The sequence below is a fragment of the Salvelinus namaycush genome, unplaced genomic scaffold (genome assembly GCF_016432855.1).
Source record: "Salvelinus namaycush isolate Seneca unplaced genomic scaffold, SaNama_1.0 Scaffold824, whole genome shotgun sequence".
Taxonomy (NCBI): domain Eukaryota; kingdom Metazoa; phylum Chordata; class Actinopteri; order Salmoniformes; family Salmonidae; genus Salvelinus; species Salvelinus namaycush.
Window position 1 is genome coordinate 15,001 of NW_024061558.1, and position 15,000 is coordinate 30,000.

The 15,000-nt window shown below is 43.8% G+C and overlaps 1 protein-coding gene across 1 annotated transcript in view; it reads right to left on the minus strand.

Moving 5' to 3' along the window:
• LOC120042988 (protein NEL-like) overlaps positions 1-15,000 on the minus strand; it is an 85,586-nt gene that overhangs the window by 9,197 nt on the left and 61,389 nt on the right. The window contains exon 13 of the mRNA XM_038987711.1: positions 1,802-1,927. Within this exon, the coding sequence (XP_038843639.1) occupies positions 1,802-1,927 (126 nt within the window). The remainder of the gene's footprint in view (positions 1-1,801; positions 1,928-15,000) is intronic.

Below are 15,000 nucleotides of genomic sequence, written 5' to 3' on the forward strand. Positions count from 1 at the left end.
ATCTGGATTGTACAATATTTGCACATTCTTCAAGCTCTGTCAAGTTGGTTGTTGATCATTGCTAGACAGACATTTTCAAGTCGATTTAAGTCAAAATTGTAACGAGCCCACTTAGTAACATTCGTCTTGATAAGCAACTCCAGTGTATATTTGGCCTTGTGTTTTAGGTTATTGTCCTGCTATTCCATTAATTTTATCCCCCCCAAAAACTCGCTAGTCCTTGCCGATGACAAGCATACCCATAACATGATGCAGCCACCGCCATGCCGGAAAATATGAATAGTGGTACTCAGTGATGTGTTGTATTTGATTTTCCCTAAACATAACACTTTGTATTCAGGACATAAAGTTAATTTCTTTGCCATATTTTTTGCAGTTTTACTTTAGTGCCTTACTTTAAACAGGATGCATGTTTTGGAATATTTTTAGTCTGTACAGGATTCCTTCTTTTTCACTCTGTCATTTGGTCAATATTGTGGAGTAACTACAATGTTGTTGATCCATCTTCATTTTTCACAGCCATTAAACTCTGTAACTGTTTTAAAGTCGCCATTGGCCTCATGGTGAATTCCCTTTGCAGTTTCCTTCCTCTCCGGGAACTGAGTTAGGAAGGACGCCTGTATCTTTGAGGTGAGCGGGTGTATTGTTACACCATCCAAAGTGTAATTAATAACTTCCCCATACACAGAATAGTAAAGTGATGTGGTACTGTACGAAACATTTACAATTGAGATAACCATCAAAGCGACAGGTTGTGTTAGCAGAACAATTCGATTTTCAAAGAGATAGCTATGAGGGATACAGCCAAGAGATGAGATACCAAATTAAACATCTTTTAAATGTCAACATCATCATAGCCCCTATTCAGTTGCCTGAGGAAGCAATGCTATTTCCAGAGGCATATGTGGGCATTGCAAACGTGGGCAAGACAAGTCTCCACAGTCACAACATCCCACAGCATCTACCAAATTATAAGAACATATGAGAACAAACAAATGTGTTATAAAATATATAAATAAGAACGCTAGAACGTTTTGTCCCAGCAATGTGGAAATGTGTCTTTGGCCAGTCTTTCCTGTTGGCTTCACAGCAGATTTAGTAATGAAGTCACGATTAGTAATACAGTCGTTCTAGTAATAAAGTCATTCTGTACAGAGAGCTCCGTCACTTACCAAAGAAACAGAACAGATAGAAGCTGTGACTAAACTCCATGCCATCTGCTTCCAGTGTGAAGGAGCTAAATTACCTAGCATTAGAGATATTATCTTTATAATTACTGATCCACAGCAAATGTGCCATGTCAACCCCACTGAGACTCTCTCTCGCTCTCTCTCTCTCTCTCTCTCTCTCTCTCTCTCTCTCTCTCTCTCTCTCTCTCTCTCTCTCTCTCTCTCTCTCTCTCCTCTCCTCTCTCTCAAAGTCCTCTGAGGTTAGAGCAGACATGTTTGAATTAGTCATGAACATAAGACCAGATCATAAGACCAACATAGCAGCTAACCTCTAATGTTAGCCCACTTCTCAAACAAACAACCATGATGTCAAATCATGCAATGTAAGGTAAAGTAGCTTTACTCTGATCAATAATACTGTCATTTGTAGAGGTCTGGCCTGCAGACAGTGTGTGTGCCCATGCAGATGTATGTGTTTAACTGGTGTGTCTGTGTGTGTGTGTGTGTGTGTGTGTGTGTGTGTGTGTGTGTGTGTGTGTGTGTGTGTGTGTGTGTGTGTGTGTGTGTGTGTGTGTGTGTGTGTGTGTGTGTGTGTGTGTGTGTGTGTGTGTGTGTGTGTGTGGGTGGCTCACCTGTGCAGGAATAGTCATCGATCCGGATGTATCCAGTGTGGCAGATGCACATGAAGGATCCTGGAGTATTGACACACATGGTGTTCTCTCTGCAGTAGTGCTTCCCCTCAGCACACTCATCAATATCTGGAATACAGACCAACGGGTCAAACAGACTGTTACAGGAAGGTCAATAAGACCCAGACCCTCCCCCAGGCGATACGATTAAGAACCAGTGTCCTGCACACAGATGAAGCCTATACCTGGTTCTTCCTAGTCTATAGCATATACCATAGGACATAGCTGTATAGTGGACCCCCCAATGTCTAGAACATGGAAAGTGATGAACTGTTGTGTAACAATATATGTGTGTATTCCACCCACCAACTAGTCTCTGTTTCATCAACCACCAGCTAGTCTCTTATGACAGACTGTTACATCAACCACCAGCTAGTCTCTTATGACAGACTGTTACATCAACCACCAGCTAGTCTCTTATAACAGACTGTTACATCAACCACCAGCTAGTCTCTGTTACATCAACCACCAGCTAGCCTCTTATAACAGACTGTTACATCAACCACCAGCTAGTCTCTGTTACATCAACCACCAGCTAGTCTCTGTTTCATCAACCACCAGCTAGTCTCTGTTTCATCAACCACCAGCTAGTCTCTGTTACATCAACCACCAGCTAGTCTCTGTTTCATCAACCACCAGCTAGTCTCTGTTACATCAACCACCAGCTAGTCTCTTATAACAGACTGTTACATCAACCACCAGCTAGCCTCTTATAACAGACTGTTACATCAACCACCAGCTAGTCTCTGTTTCATCAACCACCAGCTAGCCTCTTATAACAGACTGTTACATCAACCACCAGCTAGTCTCTGTTTCATCAACCACCAGCTAGTCTCTTATAACAGACTGTTACATCAACCACCAGCTAGCCTCTTATAACAGACTGTTACATCAACCACCAGCTAGTCTCTGTTTCATCAACCACCAGCTAGTCTCTGTTTCATCAACCACCAGCTAGTCTCTGTTACATCAACCACCAGCTAGTCTCTTATGACAGACTGTTACATCAACCACCAGCTAGTCTCTTATAACAGACTGTTACATCAACCACCAGCTAGTCTCTTATAACAGACTGTTACATCAACCACCAGCTAGTCTCTTATGACAGACTGTTACATCAACCACCAGCTAGTCTCTTATGACAGACTGTTACATCAACCACCAGCTAGTCTCTTATGACAGACTGTTACATCAACCACCAGCTAGTCTCTTATGACAGACTGTTACATCAACCACCAGCTAGTCTCTTATAACAGACTGTTACATCAACCACCAGCTAGCCTCTTATAACAGACTGTTACATCAACCACCAGCTAGTCTCTTATGATATACTGTTACATCAACCACCAGCTAGTCTCTTATGACAGACTGTTACATCAACCACCAGCTAGTCTCTTATGACAGACTGTTACATCAACCACCAGCTAGTCTCTTATGACAGACTGTTACATCAACCACCAGCTAGCCTCTTATAACAGACTGTTACATCAACCACCAGCTAGTCTCTTATGATATACTGTTACATCAACCACCAGCTAGTCTCTTATGACAGACTGTTACATCAACCACCAGCTAGTCTCTTATGACAGACTGTTACATCAACCACCAGCTAGCCTCTTATAACAGACTGTTACATCAACCACCAGCTAGTCTCTTATGATATACTGTTACATCAACCACCAGCTAGTCTCTTATGACAGACTGTTACATCAACCACCAGCTAGTCTCTTATGACAGACTGTTACATCAACCACCAGCTAGTCTCTTATGACAGACTGTTACATCAACCACCAGCTAGTCTCTTATAATAGACTGTTTCATCAACCACCAGCTAGTCTCTTATGACAGACTGTTACATCAACCACCAGCTAGTCTCTGTTACATCAACCACCAGCTAGTCTCTTATGACAGACTGTTACATCAACCACCAGCTAGTCTCTTATGACAGACTGTTACATCAACCACCAGCTAGTCTCTTATGACAGACTGTTTCATCAACCACCAGCTAGTCTCTTATGACAGACTGTTACATCAACCACCAGCTAGTCTCTTATAACAGACTGTTTCATCAACCACCAGCTAGTCTCTTATAACAGACTGTTTCATCAACCACCAGCTAGTCTCTGTTACATCAACCACCAGCTAGTCTCTTATGACAGACTGTTACATCAACCACCAGCTAGTCTCTTATAACAGACTGTTACATCAACCACCAGCTAGTCTCTGTTACATCAACCACCAGCTAGTCTCTTATGACAGACTGTTACATCAACCACCAGCTAGTCTCTTATGACAGACTGTTACATCAACCACCAGCTTGTCTCTTATGATAGACTGTTACATCAACCACCAGCTAGTCTCTTATGACAGACTGTTACATCAACCACCAGCTAGTCTCTTATGATATACTGTTACATCAACCACCAGCTAGTCTCTTATGACAGACTGTTACATCAACCACCAGCTAGTCTCTTATAACAGACTGTTTCATCAACCACCAGCTAGTCTCTTATGACAGACTGTTACATCAACCACCAGCTAGTCTCTTATAACAGACTGTTACATCAACCACCAGCTAGTCTCTTATGATATACTGTTACATCAACCACCAGCTAGCCTCTTATGACAGACTGTTACATCAACCACCAGCTAGTCTCTTATGACAGACTGTTACATCAACCACCAGCTAGTCTCTTATGACAGACTGTTACATCAACCACCAGCTAGTCTCTTATGACAGACTGTTACATCAACCACCAGCTAGTCTCTTATGACAGACTGTTACATCAACCACCAGCTAGTCTCTTATGATATACTGTTACATCAACCACCAGCTAGTCTCTTATGATAGACTGTTACATCAACCACCAGCTAGTCTCTTATGACAGACTGTTACATCAACCACCAGCTAGTCTCTGTTACATCAACCACCAGCTAGTCTCTGTTACATCAACCACCAGCTAGTCTCTTATAACAGACTGTTACATCAACCACCAGCTAGTCTCTTATGATATACTGTTACATCAACCACCAGCTAGTCTCTGTTACATCAACCACCAGCTAGTCTCTGTTTCATCAACCACCAGCTAGTCTCTTATAACAGACTGTTACATCAACCACCAGCTAGTCTCTTATGATATACTGTTACATCAACCACCAGCTAGTCTCTGTTTCATCAACCACCAGCTAGTCTCTTATAACAGACTGTTTCATCAACCACCAGCTAGTCTCTTATGACAGACTGTTTCATCAACCACCAGCTAGTCTCTTATAACAGACTGTTACATCAACCACCAGCTAGTCTCTGTTTCATCAACCACCAGCTAGTCTCTTATAACAGACTGTTACATCAACCACCAGCTAGTCTCTTATGACAGACTGTTACATCAACCACCAGCTAGTCTCTTATGACAGACTGTTACATCAACCACCAGCTAGTCTCTTATGATAGACTGTTTCATCAACCACCAGCTAGTCTCTTATGACAGACTGTTACATCAACCACCAGCTAGTCTCTTATGACAGACTGTTACATCAACCACCAGCTAGTCTCTTATGACAGACTGTTTCATCAACCACCAGCTAGTCTCTTATGACAGACTGTTACATCAACCACCAGCTAGTCTCTTATGACAGACTGTTACATCAACCACCAGCTAGTCTCTTATAACAGACTGTTACATCAACCACCAGCTAGCCTCTTATGACAGACTGTTACATCAACCACCAGCTAGTCTCTTATGATAGACTGTTTCATCAACCACCAGCTAGTCTCTTATGACAGACTGTTACATCAACCACCAGCTAGTCTCTTATAACAGACTGTTACATCAACCACCAGCTAGCCTCTTATGACAGACTGTTACATCAACCACCAGCTAGTCTCTTATGACAGACTGTTACATCAACCACCAGCTAGTCTCTTATGACAGACTGTTACATCAACCACCAGCTAGTCTCTTATGACAGAGTGTTACATCAACCACCAGCTAGTCTCTTATGACAGACTGTTACATCAACCACCAGCTAGTCTCTTATGACAGACTGTTACATCAACCACCAGCTAGTCTCTTATGACAGACTGTTACATCAACCACCAGCTAGTCTCTTATGATAGACTGTTACGTCAACCACCAGCTAGTCTCTTATGATAGACTGTTACGTCAACCACCAGCTAGTCTCTGTTTCATCAACCACCAGCTTGTCTCTTATGACAGACTGTTACATCAACCACCAGCTAGTCTCTTATGACAGACTGTTACATCAAATTGAGTAGCTGCCAGGGCATTTAACACCTGGTTCTGGGTCTTGAGATTAGGCTACCCACCAGCTGATTGTCTTTCTTCAGACATTCTAACCTGCATGGTTCACTATGATTTTCACAATCAATTGACAGTTCAAATCCTCCCATGCTCTTCTGTGCAATGGCCTAAAGCTTTGAAAACCATATTGTCTGTTTGCAACAGTCTGATCAACATATAGCTGCAAATCCTTTCTCTCTAACCAGAGTTGGTGGGTCATTTAACTGTTAAAGAGGAACAGTTGCATTGTCTTTCCTAAATCAAGTCCATGCTTGACAGATCTCTTCCCAATCCCAAGGCTTTAACCATTCTCTTTCATTTCAGTTCAAGGAAAGTAACTATGCTGCCTCGTCCTAGAACGTTTTAACAGTTTTAGAATCATTCAAACGGAGAAATATATTTTAAATTAGAGTGCCATCAGATCCGTTCTCCCCTACACTCTTAGAAAAAATGGTTCCAAAAGGGTTCTTCGGCTGTCCCAATAGGATAACCCTTTTTGGTTCCAGGTAGAACATTTTTTGGTTCCAGGTAGAACCCTCTGTTTGCACAAGTCACATGTGCAACCAGAGGATAAAAAACTCGAGACCACCTTTACTCCACACACAGACACGTATACAAAGCTCTCCTTCGCCCTCCATTTGGAAAATCTGACCATAATTCTAACCTCCTGATTCTTGCTTACAACAAAAACTAAAGCAGGAAGCACCAGTGATTCGCTCAAAACGGAAGTGGTCAGATGACGCTGATGCTACGCTACAGGACTGTTTTGCTAGCACAGACTGAAACATGTTCCGGGATTCATCCAGTGGCATTGAGGAGTATACCACCTCAGTTACCGGCTTCATCGGTAAGTGCATCGACAACGTTGTCCCCTCGGTGACCGTACATATCCCAACAAGATCCATGGATTACAGGCAACATCGGCACTGAGCTAAAGGGTAGAGCTGCTACTTTCAAGGAGCAGGATACTAATCCGGATGCTTACAAGAAATCCCGCTATACCCTCAGACAAACCGTCAAACAGGCAAAGCATCAATACAGGACTAAGATTGAATCGTACTACACCGGCTCCGACGCTCGTCGGATGTGGCTGAGCTTGCAAACTATTAGGGAAACCCAGCCACGAGCTGCCCAGTGACGCGAGCCTACCAGATGGGCAAAATACCTTTTATGCTCGTTTCGAGGCAAGCGACACTGAAGCATGTATGATAGCACCTGCTTTTCGTAATGACTATGTGATCACGCTCTCCGTAGCCGATGTGAGCGAGATCTTTCAACAGATCAACATTCACAAGGCCGCAGGGCCAGACGGATTACGAGGATGTGTACTCAGAGCATGCATGGACCAACTGGCAAGTGTCTTCACTGACATTTTCAACCAGTCTGTAAAACCTACATGTTTCAAGCAGACCACCATAGTCCCTGTACCCAAGAAAGCAAAGGTAAACTGCCTAAATGACTACCGCCCCATAAATATCACGTCGGTAGCCATGAAGTGCTTTGAAAGGCTGGCCATGGCTCAAATCGACACCATCATCCCAGAAACACTAGACCCACTCCAATTCACATACCGCCACAACAGATCCACAGATTACGTAATCTCAATTGCACACCACACTGCCCTTTCCCTCCTGGACAAAAGGAACACCTGACAGCTGACTGCTGTTAGAATGCTGTTCATTGACTGCAGCTTAGCGTTCAATACCATAGTGCTCACAAAGTTCATCACTAAGCTAAGGACTCTGGGACTAAACACCTCCCTCTGCAACTGGATCCTGGACTTCCTGACGGGCCGCCTCCAGGTGGTAAGAGTAGGTAACACATCTGTCACGCTGATCCTCAACACGGGGGCCCCTCAGGGGTGCGTGCTTAGTCCCCTCCTGTACTCCCTGTTCACCCACGACTGTGTAGCCAAGCAAGACTCCAAAACCATCATTAGATTTGCTGACGACACAATGGTGGTAGGCCCGATCACCGACAACGATGAGACAGCCTATAGGGTGGAGGCCAAAGACCTGGCAGTGTGGTGCCAGGCCAACAACCTCTCCGTCAATGTGAGCAAGACAAAGGAGCTGATTGTGGACCGAACAGACCCCCATTTACATTGACGGGGCTGAAGTGGAGCGGGTCGAGAGTTTCAAGTTCCTTGGTGTCCACATCACCAACAAACTATCTTGGTCCAAACACAACAAGAAAGTTGTGAAATGGGCACGACCACACCTTTTCCCCCTCAGGAGACTGAAAAGATTTGGCATATGTCCCCAGATCCTCAAACAATTCTACAGCTGCACCATCAAGAGCATCCAAAAAATTGTCAAAAGACTCTGCAATCGGTACCGGAGCGCCAAGTCTAGGTTCAAAAGGCTCCTTAACACCTTCTACCCCCAAGCCATAGGACTGCTCCCGGACTATTTTCATAGTTTATTTAGTAAATATTTTCTTAATTCTATTTTCTTAAAAGTGCATTGTTGGTTAAGGGCTTGTAAGTAAGCATTTCACGGTAAGGTCTACAACTGTTGTATTCGGCGCATGTGACAAATAAAATGTAATTTTGATTTGATTTGACTTGAAGGTATCTGGATGAAGTGTCACAGCAAAGTGCTCTGTCTCTTTTATAGAACACTGTTCATTGAGAGAGGAATGATGGAAAACTTCAGAGTGCCTCTAGCACGCAAGCACACACACACACACACACACGTCGATGAGTATTCATGCAGCTTGTAGCCTATAATGGAATGGGATCTTCAATCTCCATGATCTAACTCATCTCTATGGTGGTGCTGTCGCTATGAGATGCACGGCGCGGCACCTGGGGTAAGATCATGTCTTCAGTGATTTTGCAACGCACAACTCCGGAATCACGACATCCCATGTTGAATTTTCAAACAGCCAAATACGATCCCCCATGTCAAAACAAATATGTTTGAAAACAGAATAGAGCTTGTGGGGGATATTTTTACATTTATACTGACAGACCGCCAGGTTCTTTGAAAAGCAAAGCAACATCCTCTTTAAACCCATTCTAATCACATCGTCAACCACTGTCTGTCAAGGTCACAACAGTCAATTCAAAAGCTCCATGTTCACCCCAGTCTGTAGATATAGAAATTGAAATAGATGCGATCCTCAGCAGCTTTCAATACTATATAAGCCCTTATTTTGGTAGCTATAGTTATAGACTGAACAGCAGAGAGAATCACACAGCTGTTGCAGGTATAGCTATAGCTACCACATCTGGTCTGTTATTAAAAGCTGTGTGATTCTCTCTGCTGATGCAGGTATAGCTATAGCTACCACATCTGGTCTGTTATTAAAAGCTGTGTGATTATCTCTCATGTTCAGTCTATAGCTACCACATCTGGTCTGTTAATAAAAGCTGTGTGATTCTCTCTGCTGTTCAGTCTGTAGCTATAGTTACCACATCTGGTCTGTTATTAAAAGCTGTGTGATTCTCTCTGCTGTTCAGTCTGTAGCTATAGCTACCACATCTGGTCTGTTATTAAACGCTGTGTGATTCTCTCTGCTGTTCAGTCTGTAGCTACCACATCTGGTCTGATATTAAAAGCTGTGTGATTCTCTCTGCTGTTCAGTCTGTAGCTGTAGCTACCACATCTGGTCTGGTATTAAACGCTGTGTGATTCTCTCTGCTGTTCAGTCTGTAGCTGTAGCTACCACATCTGGTCTGGTATTAAAAGCTGTGTCATTCTCTCTGCTGTTCAGTCTGTAGCTGTAGCTACCACATCTGGTCTGTTATTAAAAGCTGTGTGATTCTCTCTCATGTTCAGTCTATAGCTACCACATCTAGTCTGTTATTAAACACTGTGTGATTCTCTCTGCTGTGCAGTCTGTAGCTATAGCTACCACATCTGGTCTGGTATTAAAAGCTGTGTGATTCTCTCTGCTGTTCAGTCTGTAGCTATAGCTACCACATCTGGTCTGTTATTAAAAGCTGTGTGATTCTCTCTCATGTTCAGTCTATAGCTACCACATCTAGTCTGTTATTAAACGCTGTGTGATTCTCTCTGCTGTTCAGTCTGTAGCTACCACATCTAGTCTGTTATTAAAAGCTGTGTGATTCTCTCTCATGTTCAGTCTATAGCTACCACATCTGGTCTGTTATTAAACGCTGTGTGATTCTCTCTGCTGTTCAGTCTGTAGCTGTAGCTACCACATCTGGTCTGTTATTAAAAGCTGTGTGATTCTCTCTCATGTTCAGTCTATAGCTACCACATCTGGTCTGTTATTAAACGCTGTGTGATTCTCTCTGCTGTTCAGTCTGTAGCTATAGCTACCACATCTGGTCTGGTATTAAAAGCTGTGTGATTCTCTCTCATGTTCAGTCTATAGCTACCACATCTAGTCTGTTATTAAAAGCTGTGTGATTCTCTCTCATGTTCAGTCTATAGCTACCACATCTGGTCTGTTATTAAACACTGTGTGATTCTCTCTGCTGTTCAGTCTATAGCTATAGCTACCACATCTAGTCTGTTATTAAACGCTGTGTGATTCTCTCTGCTGTTCAGTCTGTAGCTGTAGCTACCACATCTGGTCTGTTATTAAAAGCTGTGTGATTCTCTCTCATGTTCAGTCTATAGCTACCACATCTGGTCTGTTATTAAACACTGTGTGATTCTCTCTCATGTTCAGTCTATAGCTACCACATCTAGTCTGTTATTAAAAGCTGTGTGATTCTCTCTCATGTTCAGTCTATAGCTACCACATCTGGTCTGTTATTAAACGCTGTGTGATTCTCTCTGCTGTGCAGTCTGTAGCTACCACATCTAGTCTGTTATTAAACGCTGTGTGATTCTCTCTGCTGTTCAGTCTGTAGCTGTAGCTACCACATCTGGTCTGTTATTAAAAGCTGTGTGATTCTCTCTCATGTTCAGTCTATAGCTACCACATCTGGTCTGTTAATAAACGCTGTGTGATTCTCTCTGCTGTTCAGTCTGTAGCTGTAGATACCACATCTAGTCTGTTATTAAAAGCTGTGTGATTCTCTCTCATGTTCAGTCTATAGCTACCACATCTGGTCTGTTATTAAACGCTGTGTGATTCTCTCTCATGTTCAGTCTATAGCTACCACATCTAGTCTGTTATTAAACGCTGTGTGATTCTCTCTGCTGCTCAGTCTGTAGCTGTAGCTACCACATCTGGTCTGTTATTAAAAGCTGTGTGATTCTCTCTCATGTTCAGTCTATAGCTACCACATCTGGTCTGTTAATAAACGCTGTGTGATTCTCTCTGCTGTTCAGTCTGTAGCTGTAGATACCACATCTAGTCTGTTATTAAAAGCTGTGTGATTCTCTCTCATGTTCAGTCTATAGCTACCACATCTGGTCTGTTATTAAACGCTGTGTGATTCTCTCTCATGTTCAGTCTATAGCTACCACATCTAGTCTGTTATTAAACGCTGTGTGATTCTCTCTGCTGCTCAGTCTGTAGCTGTAGCTACCACATCTGGTCTGTTATTATAGCAGACCAGACGTGGTAGCTATAGCTATACCTGCAACAACAGAGAGAATCATTTAGAACAACCAGTGCTGACTGCTGAGCCTCTGAAACAACCAGGCAATACTGGGATTACTACCCTCTCCCTTTCTCTCCCTCTTTCTCTCTCTCCCTCTCTCTCCCTCTCTTTCTCTCTCTCCCTCGCTCTACCTCTCTTTCTCTCTCCCTCTCTTTCTCTCTCTCCCTCTCTCTACCTCTCTTTCTCTCTACCTCTCTTTCCTTCTCTCCCTCACTTTCTCTCTCTCCCTCACTTTCTCTCTCTCCCTCGCTCTACCTCTCTTTCTCTCTTTCTCTCACTATCTGTTTATTTCCTCATCTCCTTTCATTCCATGTTCTGTTCATTCTGTAATGTTCTGTTCATTCTGCAGAGAAGAGGAGGGGAGTAGAGGAGGCGAGGAGAGGGGGAGGGGGCGACAGCTCCGTACACAGAAAGCCAGGAACAAACGTTTTACTTATAACTCGGTTCAAACTGCTGAGGTAATTGACAAATGTAATATTATTATTTTTTAATCTCTTCTGATGTCTGATGTGGTTTCCTTACAGTGAAGAAAATGAAAATAACACCTTTCCCACGAGTCCTAATTTAACAAGTCAGAACTGCTGCAGTGTTAGCTTTGGGCTTCTGAGTCTTTCTGAGTCTGTCTGAGCTCTTGGAAACAAATAAAGTACAAAGGATACACGACATAAAGCTAACGGGAGATAGTGCAAAACAACAGTAGAAAGCCAGAGGGAGGATATATTATCCAATAATGATACTGTCCATGGTTCAAAGAATGAAATTAAAATATGGTCAGAGGTGCACGTTTCCATTGGCAGCGTGGTAGGAATACTTCAAAGGACTACACACAGTACTGTAGATTGCTCTCACAACTTTAACTCCAAGACCTGCTTCATTAACCATTCTGCTACGACAAGACGACCACTTTATACATGACGTTCTGGCTTTTATTCTCTCTGTGTTTAATTCAAATGTTATTAGTCACATGCTCTGAATACAACAGGTATTACAGTGAAATGCTTACTTACGAACCCCTAACCGACAATGCAGTTGAAAAAATACGGGGGTGGGTGTACCGGGGGGGTACAGAGTCAATGTGCGGGGGCAGTTAGTTGAGGTAGTACAGTATGTACATGTAGGTAGAGTTATTAAAGTTACTATGCATTGATGACAACAACAGAGAGTAGCAGGGATGTAAAAGAGGGGAGGGCAATGCAAATAGTCTGGGTAGCCATTTGATTAGATGTTCAGGAGTCTTATGGCTTGGGGGTAGAAGCCGTTTAGAAGCCTCTTGGACCTAGACTTGGCGCTCCGGTACCTCTTGCCGTGCGGTAGCAGAGAGAACAGTCTATGACTAGGGTGGCTGGATTAAGGGGTTGAGTTGAGCTCATGATCTAGGCTGACCTGGCCTGTCCTGTCTGTACAGCAAAGTATGTGCAGAGTAGGACTACAAGTCTATACACCTGTACTACACACACACACACACACACACACACACACACACACACACACACACACACACACACACACACACACACACACACACACACACACACACACACACACACACGAACACACACACACACACACACACACACACACACACACACACACACACACACACACACACACACACACACACACACTTGCAAACAAACAAGAATAGCTAGATAAATTCTACTATTATGCGGTAAGTCACAAGTAAGCCACCAATGATATTCCGTATGACTGTTAACTACAGACACCTGAAAAAGTCATTCTAAATTTCTCTCTAGGAGGGGGTGGTTGGCGTCTAGCTGGAGGATGGAGGATGGCTGGCACAGCAGGCCGCATATCTCTCACTGGCAGCAGACCTACGGACAGACGGACAGACGACTAAAAATAAAGAGGAGACTTTCTTTAGATCTCTCTACAGCTCTCTCTCTCTCTCAATCCGCTTCTATCTCTCTCCCTCTCCGCTTTTATCTCTCTCCCTCTCCGATTCTCTCTCTCTCCCTCTCCGGTTCTCTCTCTCTCTCTCTCTCTCTCTCTCTCTCTCTCTCTCTCTCTCTCTCTCTCTCTCTCTCTCTCTGTCTCTGTCTCTGTCTCTGTCTCTCTCTCTCTCTCTCTCTCTCTCTCTCTCAGAGAAGAAGCAGAATCTTCAGAACAGCATCACATATCCATAATCCTTTCATGTCTGAGTATTGCCATTCAGACTATAGTCACCAACGGTCCTGTGGTATTGGTGTGACTGGTGTGACTATAGTCACCAACGGTCCTGTGGTATTGGTGTGACTGGTGTGACTATAGTCACCAACGGTCCTGTGGTATTGGTGTGACTGGTGTGACTATAGTCACCAACGGTCCTGTGGTATTGGTTTGACTGGTATTGGTTTGACTGGTGTGACTATAGTCACCAACGGTCCTGTGGTATTGGTTTGACTGGTGTGACTATAGTCACCAACGGTCCTGTGGTATTGGTTTGACTGGTGTGACTATAGTCACCAACGGTCCTGTGGTATTGGTTTGACTGGTGTGACTATAGTCACCAACGGTCCTGTGGTATTGGTTTGACTGGTGTGACTATAGTCACCAACGGTCCTGTGGTATTGGTTTGACTGGTGTGACTATAGTCACCAACAGTCCTGTGGTGTTGGTGTGACTGTGAGAGAGCTAAAATAAACATGGTATGTTACAGCAGGACCATTGTGTGCTGACTCATTGTTGTATAGTGGTGTGTTCTGTGGCCTGTTCTGTGGCCTGTTCTGTGGCCTGTTCTGTGGCCTGTTCTGTGGCCTGTTCTGTGGTCTGTTCTGTGGTCTGTTCTGTGGTCTGTTCTGTGGTGTGTTCTGTGGTGTGTTCTGTGGTGTGTTCTGTGGTTTGTTCTGTGGTGTGTTCTGTGGTGTGTTCTGTGGTGTGTTCTGTGGTGTGTTCTGTGGTGTGTTCTGTGGTGTGTTCTGTGGTGTGTTCTGTGGTGTGTTCTGTGGTGTGTTCTGTGGTCTGTTCTGTGGCCTGTTCTGTGGCCTGTTCTGTGGTCTGTTCTGTGGCCTGTTCTGTGGCCTGTTCTGTTGCCTGTTCTGTGGTCTGTTCTGTGGTCTGTTCTGTGGTCTGTTCTATGGCCTGTTCTGTGGCCTGTTCTGTGGTCTGTTCTGTGGTCTGTTCTGTGGCCTGTTCTGTGGTCTGTTCTGTGGTCTGTTCTGTTGCCTGTTCTGTGCTCTGTTCTGTGGTCTGTTCTGTGGCCTGTTCTGTGGTCTGTTCTGTGGTCTGTTCTGTTGCCTGTTCTGTGCTCTGTTCTGTGGTCTGTTCTGTGGTCTGTTCTGTGGCCTGTTCTGTGGTCTGTTCTGTGGTCTGTT